At 45.2% G+C, this 14569-nt stretch overlaps 1 protein-coding gene across 1 annotated transcript in view; it reads left to right on the top strand.

Moving 5' to 3' along the window:
- The first annotated feature begins 7095 nt into the window (after window positions 1-7095).
- Window positions 7096-14569, top strand: part of Iars2 (isoleucyl-tRNA synthetase 2, mitochondrial) — a 41099-nt gene continuing 33625 nt past the window's right edge. Inside the window, exons 1-3 of the mRNA XM_051148090.1 lie at window positions 7096-7470; window positions 8718-8840; window positions 13840-13999. Of these exons, the coding sequence (XP_051004047.1) occupies window positions 7204-7470; window positions 8718-8840; window positions 13840-13999 (550 nt within the window). The 5' untranslated portion in view covers window positions 7096-7203. The remainder of the gene's footprint in view (window positions 7471-8717; window positions 8841-13839; window positions 14000-14569) is intronic.

Here is a 14569-nt window from a genome sequence, read left to right as displayed (position 1 = left end):
ACTCTTGCAAAGGACCTAGGCTCAGCTCTTAGTTCCCACATGGCAGCTCACACCCACCTGTAACTAGTTCCAGGACAGATCCTCTTTCCTCCTCTGCAGGTACCGCAGGGTTACATGAAGGCAGAATGCTCATACACATAAGGAAATGAAAAAAACTTTTTTTTTGATACAGGGTTTCTCTGTGTAGCCCTGGCAGAGGAACTCACTCTGTATGTAGACCAGGCTGTCCTAGAACTCACTCTGTAGACCAGGCTGTCCTAGAACTCACTCTGTAGACCAGGCTGGCCTCAAAACCAGAGATCCGCCTGCTTCTGCTCTTGAGTGCTGGGACTAAAGGTGTTCGTCACTACTGCCTGGCTTGAAAATCTTTTTTTTTTTTTTTTTTTTTTTTTTTTTAGAAGGGAGAGAAATGATGTGATTGACTGATGTGCAATACTGAAAACCATCTTTGAACAATAGCTGTTCGGAGTTAAGATGAAAATAAAACGGGTATCTATGTGGCATTTTATATTACTGTATTCAAGCTATATTGATTTTCTTTACATACTACGTGTTGTAGGTGGAATAAAGTAAGCTATGAATGTGGAAGTAGTAATTTAAGAAAACATCTCATTGGCCTTATGCCAGCTGTTCTATCTCTGAACAGCCATACAGCTAATGTACTTTGTACTGCAAGTAGTTCTGGGTTACTAGCCCTTCCCAGCACCTTTTCAGGGGAGGGGATGCTGGGAAATCATGCCTCGGGCCTCCAGGCAAGTTCTTCCTCAGTGAACTACAGTAGGTCCTCAGCATTCTAAGGAATTAAACCAAGGAGAGTTTAACTTGTGAGAGTGGAGACAGAGAAGGAATTTTCTCTCACTGTAACTTTCCATACATATCATTTACTTTGAGCCAGTTCAGAAATCTCTTAAGCCTTGTCAGGCCTCAGGCGTTATTAATCTACTTCCTCCTAACCCTGCCACAGTTACACAGTATGATCTTCTTCCAACAGAAAATGACCAGGCCGTCTGCTCACGACCTTCCTTAACCAATGCACACTATATCTATGAAGGCTAGTTTAAAGAGAACATCAGTCTGAAAAAAATAGAATAGAAATACTACTACCCCTCCTTCCTAACAGTTTCCTTACTGTGGTTTTAAAAGAAATATATACAATTTTTATTCTTGATATAAAGAAAAAGATATTATCAAAACACAACATGTGTAAAAGGGATTCTTATTAGCCTTTTCACGCTGCCCATCTTCCCCAGGAACCCAAGTGGGAATTATCTTTGGAAGTGACAGGTGCTAAAACTGGCCACTAAGTTAACTTCTGTATAGCAGCTCAAAGAACACAAGTCCATCTTTCTCTACTTCTTGGGAATGTGGCCTTTCAAAAGTTCAGGCTAAAAGCCAGGGTGGTGGTTAAAGACATAGACTCTCTCCACATCCAGGCATACATTAGCTGTAGACTTAAAGCCACTTGAACTCTCAATCCTTGAACTTATAAACTGGGGGTAAAAAAAAAGCATAGAGTTGTTGTAATTATTAAATACATTCTACCTGGAAGGCACTTGACCCTACAGACAAGCATGGGGCAACACTGGCTAAACACACTTAAGTGATTTCCTTTGTTCTGGCTAGCCAACAGGGATACACATGAGTGTTAAAAACAAAGGTGAGGGGCTGAAGGGATGGTCAGTGGTTAAGAGCACACACTGTTCCTGCATAGGACTGGAGGTCAGATCCAAGAACCCACGTGGGCTGCTCACAAATACTTGTATCTCCAGCTCCAAGGGATCAGATGTTTTCTTCTGGCCTCCATGGGCACCTGTACTCATTGAGTACATACTTACATAGAGACACACAGGCTCAGAGCCACATACAGACACGTAAGTGCACAGCCACATATAGACACACAGGTGCAGAGCCACATACAGATGCACAGGTGCAGAGCCACATATAGACGCATAGGTGCATAGCTACATATAGACACACAGGCTCAGAGCCACATACAGACACACAGGTGCAGAGCCACATACAGACGCACAGGTGCATAGCTACATATAGACACATAGGCACATATGTATACTCTAAAATTAAAAATCAAAAAAGCACAAAAAGCTTCTATGTCTTTGGAAGGGTGTCATGGTTTTGATGTAACTATCTCCCATGGGCTCATGTGTCTGAATGAATACTTGCTTACCAAGTGCTGGTTAGGAGGCTAGGCCTAGTTAGAGTAAGCAGAAAGCTGAACTGCGGGCCCTAAGGCTTCATTAGGCCCCAGCATGGACACCTGCTCCATTTCTCTGCTTTTTGTTCCAGCTTTCTGTTCCAGATCCACCAAGATGTTAGAAGTCACACATACACAAGCCAAAATAAACTGCTTATCTCTAAGTTGTTTCTTATTCACAAGTGAGGAAAGCAACTAATACAAAGGAGTTTTCTGACCCTAGGGAGCTGACATGGTGACTGATGGGAAGAGTTCTTTCTAGCTCGAGCCTTAGAGTAAATATGAAAAACAATGAATAAAAAGGCAATTAACCTAACTCCATGCTTGCAAATGTTGTGGAGTCCACGTAAGTCTACCATTTATAATGCCTGCTGGCTACTTTAGAAAGATGGAAAGTGACACAAGTGGGAATGCTGGTGCATGCCTGTAATCTCACCACTCAGGAGGCTGGACTTACTGAGAAAACTGCTTAAAAAATTGAGAACAGCCTGGCCTAGAAACCAAGTGCCAGGACAGCCAGGGGTACATAGTAAGACCCTGTTTCAAAACCAAAGAAACAAGACCAGAACAGTAATAAGAAGAAAAATAGCAAGGCTCAAATGACCAGTTTCTTTTCACAGTCTTAAGGCTTAAGAGTAATCCTTGCCCCCCCCAAAAAAAACCCCAAGAAACAAAAACAAAAAAATCCAAAACCAAAATAACAATGAAAAAACCAAAACCAAACCAACCAACCAAACAAGCAACCAACCAACCAAACAAAAACCTATCTTTTTTTTCCTTCATTGGTTTTTTTTTTAAAGGCAAATCTTTATTTTTATTTTTAAAAATATTTTCTTATTTATTTTTGGTTTTTCAAGACAGGGTTTCTCTGTGTAGCCTGTCCTAGACTCGATTTGTAGACCAGGCTGGCCTTGAAGTCACAGAGATCTGCCTGCCTCTACCTCCCGAGTGCTGGGATTAAAGGCATGTGCCATCACTCTGGGCTTTGTCCTTCATCTTTAATTCACATAAAGATGGTGAGCATGCAGACTAGGATTCAAAAATGTCTGATGTGCTCCCAGTAAAAGCATTAAAGTAATTTATCTTTGGAACGTGGTCAAACAGTGCTGAGGTTCAAGGTATTTGGAAAGATAAAAATGAGCATGATGGAGCAATTCTTAACAATTAATAGAGATCCCCTGAGTACAAGTTATCGAAATAGAATAATCAGCTGGGTGTGGTGATCTTACTTCTGGTGCTTACACTTGGTAAGCTGAATCAGGAGGCTTGGGAGTGACACAGCAGCCTAAGGTACATATTAAGTTCCAGGCTAGCCTTAGCTACTGAGCAGGGTACTTTCTCCACACACCCATGTATGCACACACATAGCCTAAACAAAATACCCTAATCCCCCCAAAGTCACACAGACAGACAGACAGACACACACACGTATAACATAGAGGGGAGAGGGAGGGCACAAACAAGCAGAACTAACTGAACAATGTCTCATTAAAATTCCAGAAACAAATTCAAACATACTGCTCTACTAGTCAGGGTGGGATTTTTAAATCTGAGAAAGAAGCTGACGCACGTGGTTACACTTGGGAAGGGGAAACAGGAAGAGCATGGATTTGAGGTCAGCCTGGGCCACAAAGCAAAATCTTGTCTTAAAAGAAAAAGGAGGAAAACCACTCATACATAAAGGTCAGGGCAATTGCTAGAACTTCAAAGAGAACTGGGTCTTTCCTGTACTCTTATCAACATATGCTCCTGGGAAACTGGGAAAATGATTCAGTAGGTAAAGGCGCTTGCCACTAAGCCTGTGAACCTGAGTACAAACACACACACACACCCTTTTTTTTTTAACGTTCCAGGTAGTCCTGGGTGGAAGCATACTCCTGTAAGCCCAAGGTTCAGGAGGCTTAGGTAAGAATGCCTTGGGTTTGAAGGCAGCCTAAGCTTGTTTAATAAACTTGTAAAGGCCTTTAAAACATAAAACTAAGACTGTATTCATTAACAATGTATTAACAAATTTACACAGAAATTAAGACTTGGACATGACCAAAATGCCATAAGCAAAGCAAACTGATAGATACAAGGAGAGGGAAAGCTGCGTGCCTTATACTTAAAATTGAGCTGTTTTGTTTGGGGCTCTTATGCCTCAGTGTGAAAAAACGAGGCAAAGACAGTTGCCAAGCAATTCTCAGAAAAAGAAAAGTGCTGATCACTAAATACACGAAATGCTCAATCTACTGTGTATAAAAGAAATGCAAACTTAGAGGCCGAGAGCTGAGATTGGCACATGCAAGCGTTTGCCCAGTCTGCAAGGACTGAGGAAACGTGTTCCTACTGGAGCCCTGTGACAAAAACAAAATATATACATCGTTCGGTGCAGGTATTATATTCCAGAGGGAAACAGATCACAATGGCCTACTAATGTGTAGAAATCACAACTGAAAGAAGTTTCCAAATTTGGATGCAGTAAGAAGTGAACGTCAAGTTTAACCTTGCAGTTTATTCCAGCTTGAAAGAAAAGGTCCAGAAAAACAATCACATGTGGCCACTTATGCTTCTAGATGCGCTGGAACTAGAGGCAGTGTTCCCACAGGGTGCTTGGGATCACAAGCCCTGGCTCTCCTCTAATCTCTGCCAGGGGTGGCAGTTACCCAACCAAGACAATAGGTTCTGCCCTGCTGCGGGAGAAACTTACACTCAGCCTGCCTCGAGCCTGCCTGGTATCCCCAAAGCGCTGTCCGGCCCGGCCGCTCAGCTTCCCGCTGCCAGCTTCCTCCAAGTGCACCAGTCCAAGGCACAGAGAGCGACCGCGGCTGCGCTCGTCGAGATTCGGCGCAGGCGCACAAAAGCCTCCCTAGCGATCTTGGCGGGTGCGTTTTGCGCAGGTTTATGTCAAAGCCGGGAGTCCCCAGGCCATTCCTGGGTGCTGGTTCCTGGTGGTTTACCTTCAGCGCAACAAGAGTTTTTCCTCATTTTCTGACTCAGGGTTTAGGTCGCCTACGCTAGCCTTGAGCCACACACCTTCCTACCTTAGCTGTGACTGTATGCATGCCTCCATATCTGGCTTGGCTTTGGGTTTTGCTGATTTGCTGATTGTTTTCATAAAAGCAACACTCTTTTATTTTATGAGATTGAGAATGAACAAATTTTGTTTCTTTGGATGTGTTTTCGGCAACTCTCAAACCTTAGTTATTAGAAGCAAACCGTAACATTGACTCACATATATGCCACAGTCTCATCAGGCTGGCCTCAAATTCATGGTAACCCTTGTACCTTGGCTTTTCACGCACTGGGATTACAAGCACAAACAAGCCATCACGCACCCCTATTTTTACCGGCAAGAAATGTCAACACACACCATTTACATCTTGGACTTTATTTCATTTACTGTGTGAATTCAGACATTCCCGCGTGGTAAAAACCATACACTGGATGCTGGTGAGATGGCTCAGCAGGCAGTTAAGGGCGGCACTTGTTCTAGAGGACCTGGGGTTTGGTTCTCAGCACCCATAGCAAGGCTCACAACCATGCAAAACTCTAGTTCAATTGTACCCCTCAGCTCCTTTGACCTCCGTGGGCACGAGGCACACACACGGTGCACACAAATACACACAGGCAAGCAAAGACTCATACACACAAGTAAATCTAAAAAAAAAAAAAAAAAACAACCCAAAACACCCACCCATACATTGTTTTTGTAATTGCATTGTAATTGTATAACAATTGCTGTAAATAAGGGCAAATACAACTGATCTCAAGCTTAAAGCTCAGCCAGGGAGATGCAGAGTTTATGCATCCTGGGGAGAATGCCTCTTTCACTAGCTCATTGTGTCTTCTCATAGCGTTTCCCAGCAAACAACAGAGTTGACTGAAGGCAGCACGTTATTCTGTAAAGAGTTTGGGATGGGGAGTTCCGTGTGTATGCGTCTTTGTGCCGCTGTGAGATGACGGCTGTCAGTCAGGCTCCCCTATGGGAAAGTGCAGTTCTGAGAAGAACTGCAATCCTAATTGTTGTCAAACAGACACGACAGAGCTGGTGGTGATAACATGAGAACTAACAAACCACTTAAATGTCAGGGGTAGTTCCAGGTGCGGAAGTCTGGCATTCCCCACCCGCCCCTCTCCCGCCCCCAGCCAGCTGCTTAGCAAGACTAACCATACACAGTAGCTCTAGGTTTGGGTGAGAAACCCTAACTCCTTGAATAATATGGAAGAGCTATGGAGGATGATTCCCGACATCTAGAACCTCCACATGCACACATGCACGTCACACATCTACATGGAAGTGGGAGGAAAGACATTACACGCTGTCAGGTACCGCCAGCAGCCCACTTACCCACTCCTCTCCCAACATTTGTTATCAAGCGTCTTCATGCTTGTTCTAATTTGATGACTCTCTGTCCTCCTGGCTCCCAAAGCTGGGCGTCTGTTTGCATTCATTGGTCATTTTAGTTATAATTGTCTGTGTTTAACATTTAGTTATAATTGTCTGTGTTTACCTTTTGCCTCCCCCCTCCTTTATCTTGATTTGTAGCAACTTTTTGTACATTTTTTTTTTTAAAGTGTGGCTTAAGAATGGCAAAATAACAGTTGTGAACGTATGTAGCTCTGGCTGTCTTGTGGAACTCTGTAGACCAACTCATAGATCTGTCTGTATCTGCTTCTCAAGTGCTGGGATTAAATGTCTGCGCCTCCACCGTCGGGTTTAGGCTCGCTGCTTATGTTTATGACCCTGGAAAAGGTAATTAAATGTCTATGATTAGGGTGAGCTGACTGCTAGGGGACCCCGCTCTTTCTACCCTTACGTGACGTTAGGGAAGACCGGGAGAGACTCACATCTCCAAACCGGAAGACCCCGCCCTTGCCCGCGCCCCGCCCCTTCCGCCCCCGAGCGCGTGCGCACTTCCACGCGGCCGAGTTCTTCGGGGGTCCCTGCCTTTAGATCCCGGGCGGCTGCCGCGGGCCGTGTACCGAGGGGTCCGCCCGGATCGCCCACCATGCTTTGGGGGCTGCGCCGTCGTGGGGCCAGGGCGGCGGGTCTCGCCGCGGCCCGCAGGTTATGGGAGCTAGCCGGGTTCTCTGGCCGTCTGGGGTATCTGGGGATGACTAGGAGGCTCGAGGTGCGGTCCGTGGCTGGGGCGAATAGTCCCCAGAGCAGCCCGAATAGCGGCAAGTACCGCGACACTGTCCTGCTGCCGCAGACCGGCTTCCCGATGAAGCTTCTGGGCCGCCAGCAGCCCGACATGGAGCTGGAGATCCAGCAGGTACCGGGTGCTGCCACCCGGCCAGGGCGGGGTAGGCCAGCTCTGCGGGAAACACTCCGGGCTGCAGGGGTTCCCAGGCGGGCCCCTAGGAGGGCGGGTTCCAAAACGTAGCCCAGCGCCATACAGTGCACTTTCCGATTTCAGCACCGAGGGAGTCGCATTGCTCACTTTTCCAGTCACTTTCAGAAAGTAACCAGCGAGCACAAAATAAACATTTCAAGTATGGGCTAGAGAGATGGCTCCTAGCTTAAGAGCGCTTGCAGCGCTTGCAGAGGATTTGAGTTCAGTTCCCAGCACACAAGTCTGGCGCTTCACAGCCATCTGTAATTCCAGCTCCAGGAGATCCATTGCCTCTGACCTCTGCAGGGACCTGAACTTCAGACACCACACACAAATAATAAAAAGGAAAAGCTAAGCTTAAATAATTCAAGTGTTATCAAAGAAGGGACGTTGAAAGCCACCTTAGTTGCATGTTTAGCTTATTCGTTGGAATTATGACTCCTTTGGAGGACGAAGTAGAGGTCCTTCTCTGAGTCCCCTTTGTAGACTGTGTGTCTGTCTCCTGTAGCATACTGAATTTGCTAATGGCTGAGATTCACGTGTTAGTGTCTGTAACACTAACTTAGGATAAGTGCACGTTAGGGTACTTAAAATATTCCTGATAATATGGAATAGTGCTTAAGTGAATAGAGTTAGCCTGAATGTTCTTTAGATTTAGGGAGCGTTGAAGCCGAAGAATAGCAAGAATAAGTTACCAGTGTGTTCTGGGTGTTTGGGAGAGCTGGGAATGGGCAGTTCTTTCAGCAGGGCTGGGTGGAGGCAGTGGCTAGGGAGAGACTGGTTAAGAATGTAGAGTCGGAGCCGGGCGTGGTGGCACACGCCTTTAATCCCAGCCCTCGGGAGGCAGAGGCAGGCGGATCCCTGTGAGTTCGAGGCCAGCCTGGTCTACAAAGTGAGTCCAGGATGGCCAAGGCTACACAAAGAGACCCTGTCTCGAAAAACAAAAACAAAAAACAAAAACAAAACAAAAAGAAAGTAGAGCCGCCATGCCGCGTGTAAGTCTGAAGCATCCTTGGGGGCAGGGAAGATTAATGAAAGTGTTGAGAGAATTCTAGTTCATTCCAGGAATGTCTCTGGTTATGTTTGAGAGCTGCATGGATTGGTTGGGATCAGTGTTAACTAACTATTGATAAGAGTCTGCAGCATGCATTGATATGATAAGTAACGTTGACTTTTCTTTAAAACAGAAATGTGGGTTTTCAGAGCTTTATTCCTGGCAAAGAGAAAGAAAAGCAAAGAAGGAATTTTGCCTTCATGATGGACCTCCTTATGCAAACGGTGACCCGCATGTTGGGCATGCCTTAAACAAGGTAATTATAATTTAGATTATAAAACTTGGAATTTTTTTTAGAATTTTATTCTTTGCGGTACTGGGGATCAACCCGGGCTTTGTTTGTGCTGAGTACTCTACCAGTGAGCTGCATTCCAGATATATTTTATGTGTGTGCTGGGGTCTGTGGATGGAACCCAGGGTAGCACATGAGAGCCTCGTTTCTGCTGTTGCAGCTCATCCCCACATCTGCGGCCCACACTAAGCGCGTAGAAGCAATGCTCGGCTCTGACACTGCGCGAACATTAACGCTGCTGGTGCTTCCTTTCAGCTTTTTGTTATCTTACCCTGAAGTTCCATTTTATTCCGTACTTCCTGTTTATCTGTCAGACTTCATTCTGTCCTCCAGGTGGTGACAAAATAAGGCCACGGCCCTTCTCTACTCTACTTGGGAAGACAAATCAGTAAACTACGTTAACACTCTAGACGGTGATAAGAGCTGTGGAGGAAACAGAAGTGGGAAGGGCGATACTAGGGAGAATTTGCTGAAGCTAAAAACAATATTTTACTTTATGCGTATGGGTGCTTTGCCTGCGTGCACATCATCTGTGCACCACTTGCATGCCTAACGCCTACAGAGGCCAGAACTGGAGTACCGACGGCCGTGAGCCTCTACTTCGGTGCTCTTGGCTTCCCTGGAAGAGCAGCCATGCTCTTAACGGCTGAGCCGTCTCTCCAGCCCTGAAGCTATAATTTTAGTAAGTGGATTTAGGATGACTCTTGTATGGAAAAGGTGAAACCATGGAAAATATTTCAAAGAGCAAGTGGGAGCCAAGTGCGCTGTGTTTGCCTGCACTTCCAGGGCTTGGTGGTTGAGGTGAGAGGATCAGCGTGTTTGAGGCCAATCTAGGTCACTTGGCCAGCCCAGACTAGAGTTAAAACCTGTCTCAAAAGCAGACGTACATAACAAAAAACCCAACACTGGTAAGAATAGCAAGTGCAAGGTGCTGTCTGAGGAATAGCAAGGAAGCCAGCACAGGCAGTACATGGTGGGAGAGGGTTAGCTGGGGTTCAGATGTAGCAGAGCCCCAGATTGTATAGTCCATTTAAAGGGCTCTGGGCTTTAGTCTGTACTAGACACCCTTTGGCCTTCATGGTTTGGTAGTTAAGTAGATACACTCAAGGTCTGACTTATTAGATAGTTTATTGTGATTTGATTTAGAGCATTTATTTGGTCTGAGCAGTAGGATCATTTTAGGCCTGTATTGGTGATAGACTGTTGAGGTTAAGAAGTTTGCAAGCAGAGACACAAGTCAGGATGAAGATGATGACGACGACGACATTGAGAAAAGCAAAAGAGATCAGATTTGGAGTGTGATATGATGGTGGAGCTGGTGGTTGCTGGTATTTTGGACACAGTGTGTTAAGAGACAGGAACTTTCATTTGGAACACAGGCCAGAGCTTCTCTAAGCCAACAGGGAAAATGGTGGGAGGATCGGTTTTTGGAGGGGTGGTTGAGACTTTAGCATGTGAATTTTAGGTGAAGATACTAAGTATTCAGAGATGCAACAGCCAGACTCTGCTGTGCAGCCAGCAGCCCAGGAGCTGGAGCTGGGTTTTGTTTTGTTTCTGAGGCAGGTGGATGGCTGTTCTAATTTTAAGTAGGAAGTGCATTGAGTAGGTTCTCTGAGAGACCTTGTGTGGTTCCCTCCGCTTCCCGCTGGAATATGTTCTGTATTAATGCTGTATTTTTTCATCTTGACACTGTTTTAACTATGTTCAACTCCCCCTCCCCCACCCCCACCCACCCCACCTTTTATTTCTCTTTTTGAGATGGAGTCTAGTAGCCATAGCTGGTCTCAGACTCATGACCCTTCTCAGCCTCCAGAACACTGCCATTACACACATCCACCACTGTGCCCTCTATGTCCACAAATTCTAATATGTTCATTGCATTTAATGGTATCTATTTGTCCAGTAAAGTATATTGACTGACTTGCAGGAGTCAGCACCATGGGATCAGGAGTACAGGACTAATTCCAAAACCTGGCAACTCCCTCTCCTGTGCCTGCCCGCAACCCTGTCAAAGGCGGGGCAGTCAGTGAGGATTTAAACTTGTTCTTCCTCAGGCTTGTAGTCTCGGTTCCTTTCTCCTGCCTGGTGTGCATTTTCCAGGTGACCAAAATGGCTCACACCCTCACCCTCCAGTTCTTCAGCTTCTATTGAAGTGAAATCTCAACCGGATTTCCCTGCTCCCTTCTAAAGTGGTAGCACCTCAACCCCCCAAGCCCTTTAGCATGGTTTCTGCTCCCTGGTGAGTATGCAATGGTATAATTTAAAAATGAGACTTGTCTTCCCTGCTTACTGCTGTCTTCTAGGTACCTGGAACAATTTTTGGCTCATAGCAAGAATTCTGAGATAGGACTACGAGAGAACAAAATACCATGAGCAAAGCAATTATAAAAGAAAGAGTTTATTTGGGCATTATTCAGAACATGAGTACATGGCCATTGTGGTAGGGAGTGTAGGAGCAGGCAGGTGTGGCTCTGGAGCAGCAGTGGAGAGCTCACATCTGGATCCACAAACAAGGCAGAGGGCTAACTGGGAATGGTGTAGGCTCTTGAAACCTCAAAGTTCACCCCTGGTGACACACCTCCTCCAACAAGGCCACACCTCCTAATCCTTCCCAAAGAGTTTCATCAGCTGAGGACATAAGTATTCAAACATAGGAGCTCACAGAGGCCGTTCTCCTTCAAACCACTTTTAAGAGTATGAAGTAGCTTGTAACACATTATGGCACATGCCTGTAATGATAGCACTGGGAAGGAGGAGCATGGGCTACGGCAGGAGGATCCTGTGCCAAATGCCTTGCTTTAAAAACCAACAAAAGCCAACAAAACTAAAACAATTAAACAGTAAATAATACAACCCCCCCCCACACACACACACATACACACAAACAGGAGCAACTTGGAGAAGAGGGGGCCACTTGGTACTGAGCAGAGCAGGCAGTAAGGTGCTTCCGAGTGAGGTCCTGCTGTTCTTACCAGCCTTTGCATGCCAGTGCCTGTTACCACTACACGCGAGACTCCTGCTAAGGACATTTGACTCCAGTTCAGGTGGCTGACTTCATTCTATTCCTAGGCTTGGAAGTAGCACTAAGGCCTGAGGGAGCTGGTAACCGAGAATGTAATTTACATAGGTCAGTTGTAGTTTTCTAGTAGCCACACACACATACACACAAAAACACTCAAGAAGATGAATGAATCTAATTGAAATGCTATATTCAGAGCAGGGCGTGGTGGCGCACGCCGTTAATCCCAGCACTTGGGAGGCAGAGGCAGGTGGATTGCTGTGAGTTCGAGGCCAGCCTGGTCTACAAAATGAGTCCAGGACAGCCAAGGCTACACAGAGAAACTATATCTCGAAAAAACAAATGCCCGTCCCCCCCCCAAAAAAGAGAAAAAGAAATGCTATATTTAACCCAACAAATTTAAATGTTAGGTGTTTGGACTGTGGTAGCAAGTGCATGTGTACAGCTCATCCCAGTTCCGACTCCCACCAAAAGTTGCTTCTGATGAGTGGCTACTGCGGGCGACACAGCCTAGGGTCAGCGTATGCATCGTTTTGACAGTGTTTACAGGACAGTGCCAGACATCGGCCCCAGTGCTGTGACTTCACCATAGAAAACATGGGCATACTGATTCATGGAGATCAGGTTTTACAGGGGAGAGACATAGGAAACAGTCTCCAGACAGAACAGACCAGAACAGGTTGCTTACGTGTTGATGCACTGAAAGCTAAAATCCTCCGTACAACAGGATGAGCTTTCCTGTGCGACACGGGCTCCCTCTAGTTCTTCAGTAAGAAGTTTAAAAGCTCGAGTTTTGGGCCTGGAGAGACGGCTCAGAGATTAAGAGCACTGACTGCTCTTCCAGAGGTCCTGAGTTCAACACCCAGCAACCACATGGTGGCTCACAATCATCTATAATGTGATCTGATGCCCTCTTCAGGCATGCAGGTGTATACGAAGACAGCACTGTATACATAATAATAAATAAATCTTAAAAAAAAAAAAAAAGCTTGAGTTTTAAGGGAGGAAGGGCAAAGTGCGGTGTTGCTCTACTGCCGAACCACATGCCAAGTCCTCTTTGGTTTTTGTTTTGTTTTGAAACAAGGTCTCAGTTGTCTAGGCTAGCCTTGATGTCACTCTAGCTGAGGCAGGCCTTGAACTTGGGGTCCTTGTACGTTAGCATGCAGCCTCCATAGAAGCTGCGGTGGATTACAGAGCTGTGCTCTCAGGCCTGGCTGGTGGTACGTTTCTAAGTCAGTCTACCTTGCTTGTGTTTAACGTGGTCTAAGAATGCTAACTCAGGTTCTGGTGTGCTGCTGTCTGCTATGCCCTTGTTAGTACAAAACAGCGGGCAAGAGATTCCATCTACTGGGTGCACAGTCCGTTCTGCAGGAGCCCACACTTCTCAGCAAGTGTGAGCAACTTATATTGTATCGTTTATGTTAAATTTTCACAAGCATAGTAAAAATTTCTAACTGACTTATTTATATTCTGAAATTTAAAAGGTCAAAGTACTTCTTTAAAAGGTAAAGTGGGAGCCAGGCATGGTGGTGGCAGCGTGCTCTACAGAGCGAGTTCCAGGACAGCCAGGGTAGTTATACAGAGATACACTGCCTTGAAAATAAAACAAAAACCAAACCAACAAAAAACAAAAACAAAACAAACAAACAAACAAATAAAAAACGCTGACACTCTTCCCCTAACTTTACAAACAATGAAATTTGGGACATAATGGTTTTTATGCATAATTCTGTTTTTTAATTTTTCCTCTTGATAGCGTTAATATTATGAAATTCAAATATTTATTATTTCTGTGTGACTATTATACATTAATTAGTAGATTTAATGGGTTCTCTTATATAAATACTTTACGAGTAGACTTTATGCTTTAAATGGTATTTTTAGAAGGAAGCATACCATGAGCTGTGTGTTTTCTGCATGGTGACTGCGCTTTCATCCCTACAGATTTTGAAAGACATTACCAATCGATACCATATGATGAGAGGTTCCAAAGTGCATTTTGTGCCTGGTTGGGACTGCCACGGGTTGCCCATTGAAACAAAAGCGTTATCAGAGATTGGTGTAAACGCTCAGACTCTTTCAGCCATGGAAATCAGAGAGAAAGGTAAAGTTTTTCCATTTTCATTTTCAAATGACACTGTGAGCACTCCGCCTTCTATTAAACCAAATTCTGCCAAAGGGCCTCAGCTTTGTGATGACAAAGCCTGTGGGACACTCGTTTATCCCGGGTTGGCCTCACACTCCGGTTCCATCCTCCTACCTCAGCCTCCTCAATGGCAGCATCACTGGCCCGAGCCTCCATGGAGTCCCAGATTTTAAAAAAATGGCCTTTTGTGAGACTTTCTCTTTGGAGATTGGAGGAACAATTTTGGGTATGTTCCCAGTTGGGTTTTCAGTTTAGTGCTGGCATTTTTATTGTTACTGCTCTGCTGTGCATTTGAAGTTTGTCTGTGGTGCGCATGCCTGAAAACCCAGCATGCGGCAGTCTGAGGCAGGAGCAGCATGAATTGCAAGTCAGCTTGGGCTACATTTCAAGACTTGGTCTTAAAATGAAAACACTCAGACCCCCATATATTTAATTAATGCCTTGTTTAATTTTTTTCACTTCAGTAGGTGTGTCCAGAAGCACTGCCTTTCTCTGATCATATTATTATGTCAGGTATTAAGGTATCAG

This window comes from Acomys russatus, chromosome 6, assembly GCF_903995435.1.
Source record: "Acomys russatus chromosome 6, mAcoRus1.1, whole genome shotgun sequence".
Taxonomy (NCBI): Eukaryota; Metazoa; Chordata; class Mammalia; order Rodentia; family Muridae; genus Acomys; species Acomys russatus.
Note: the sequence above shows the minus strand (reverse complement) of the source record. Positions and strands in the feature narration are given on the sequence as shown.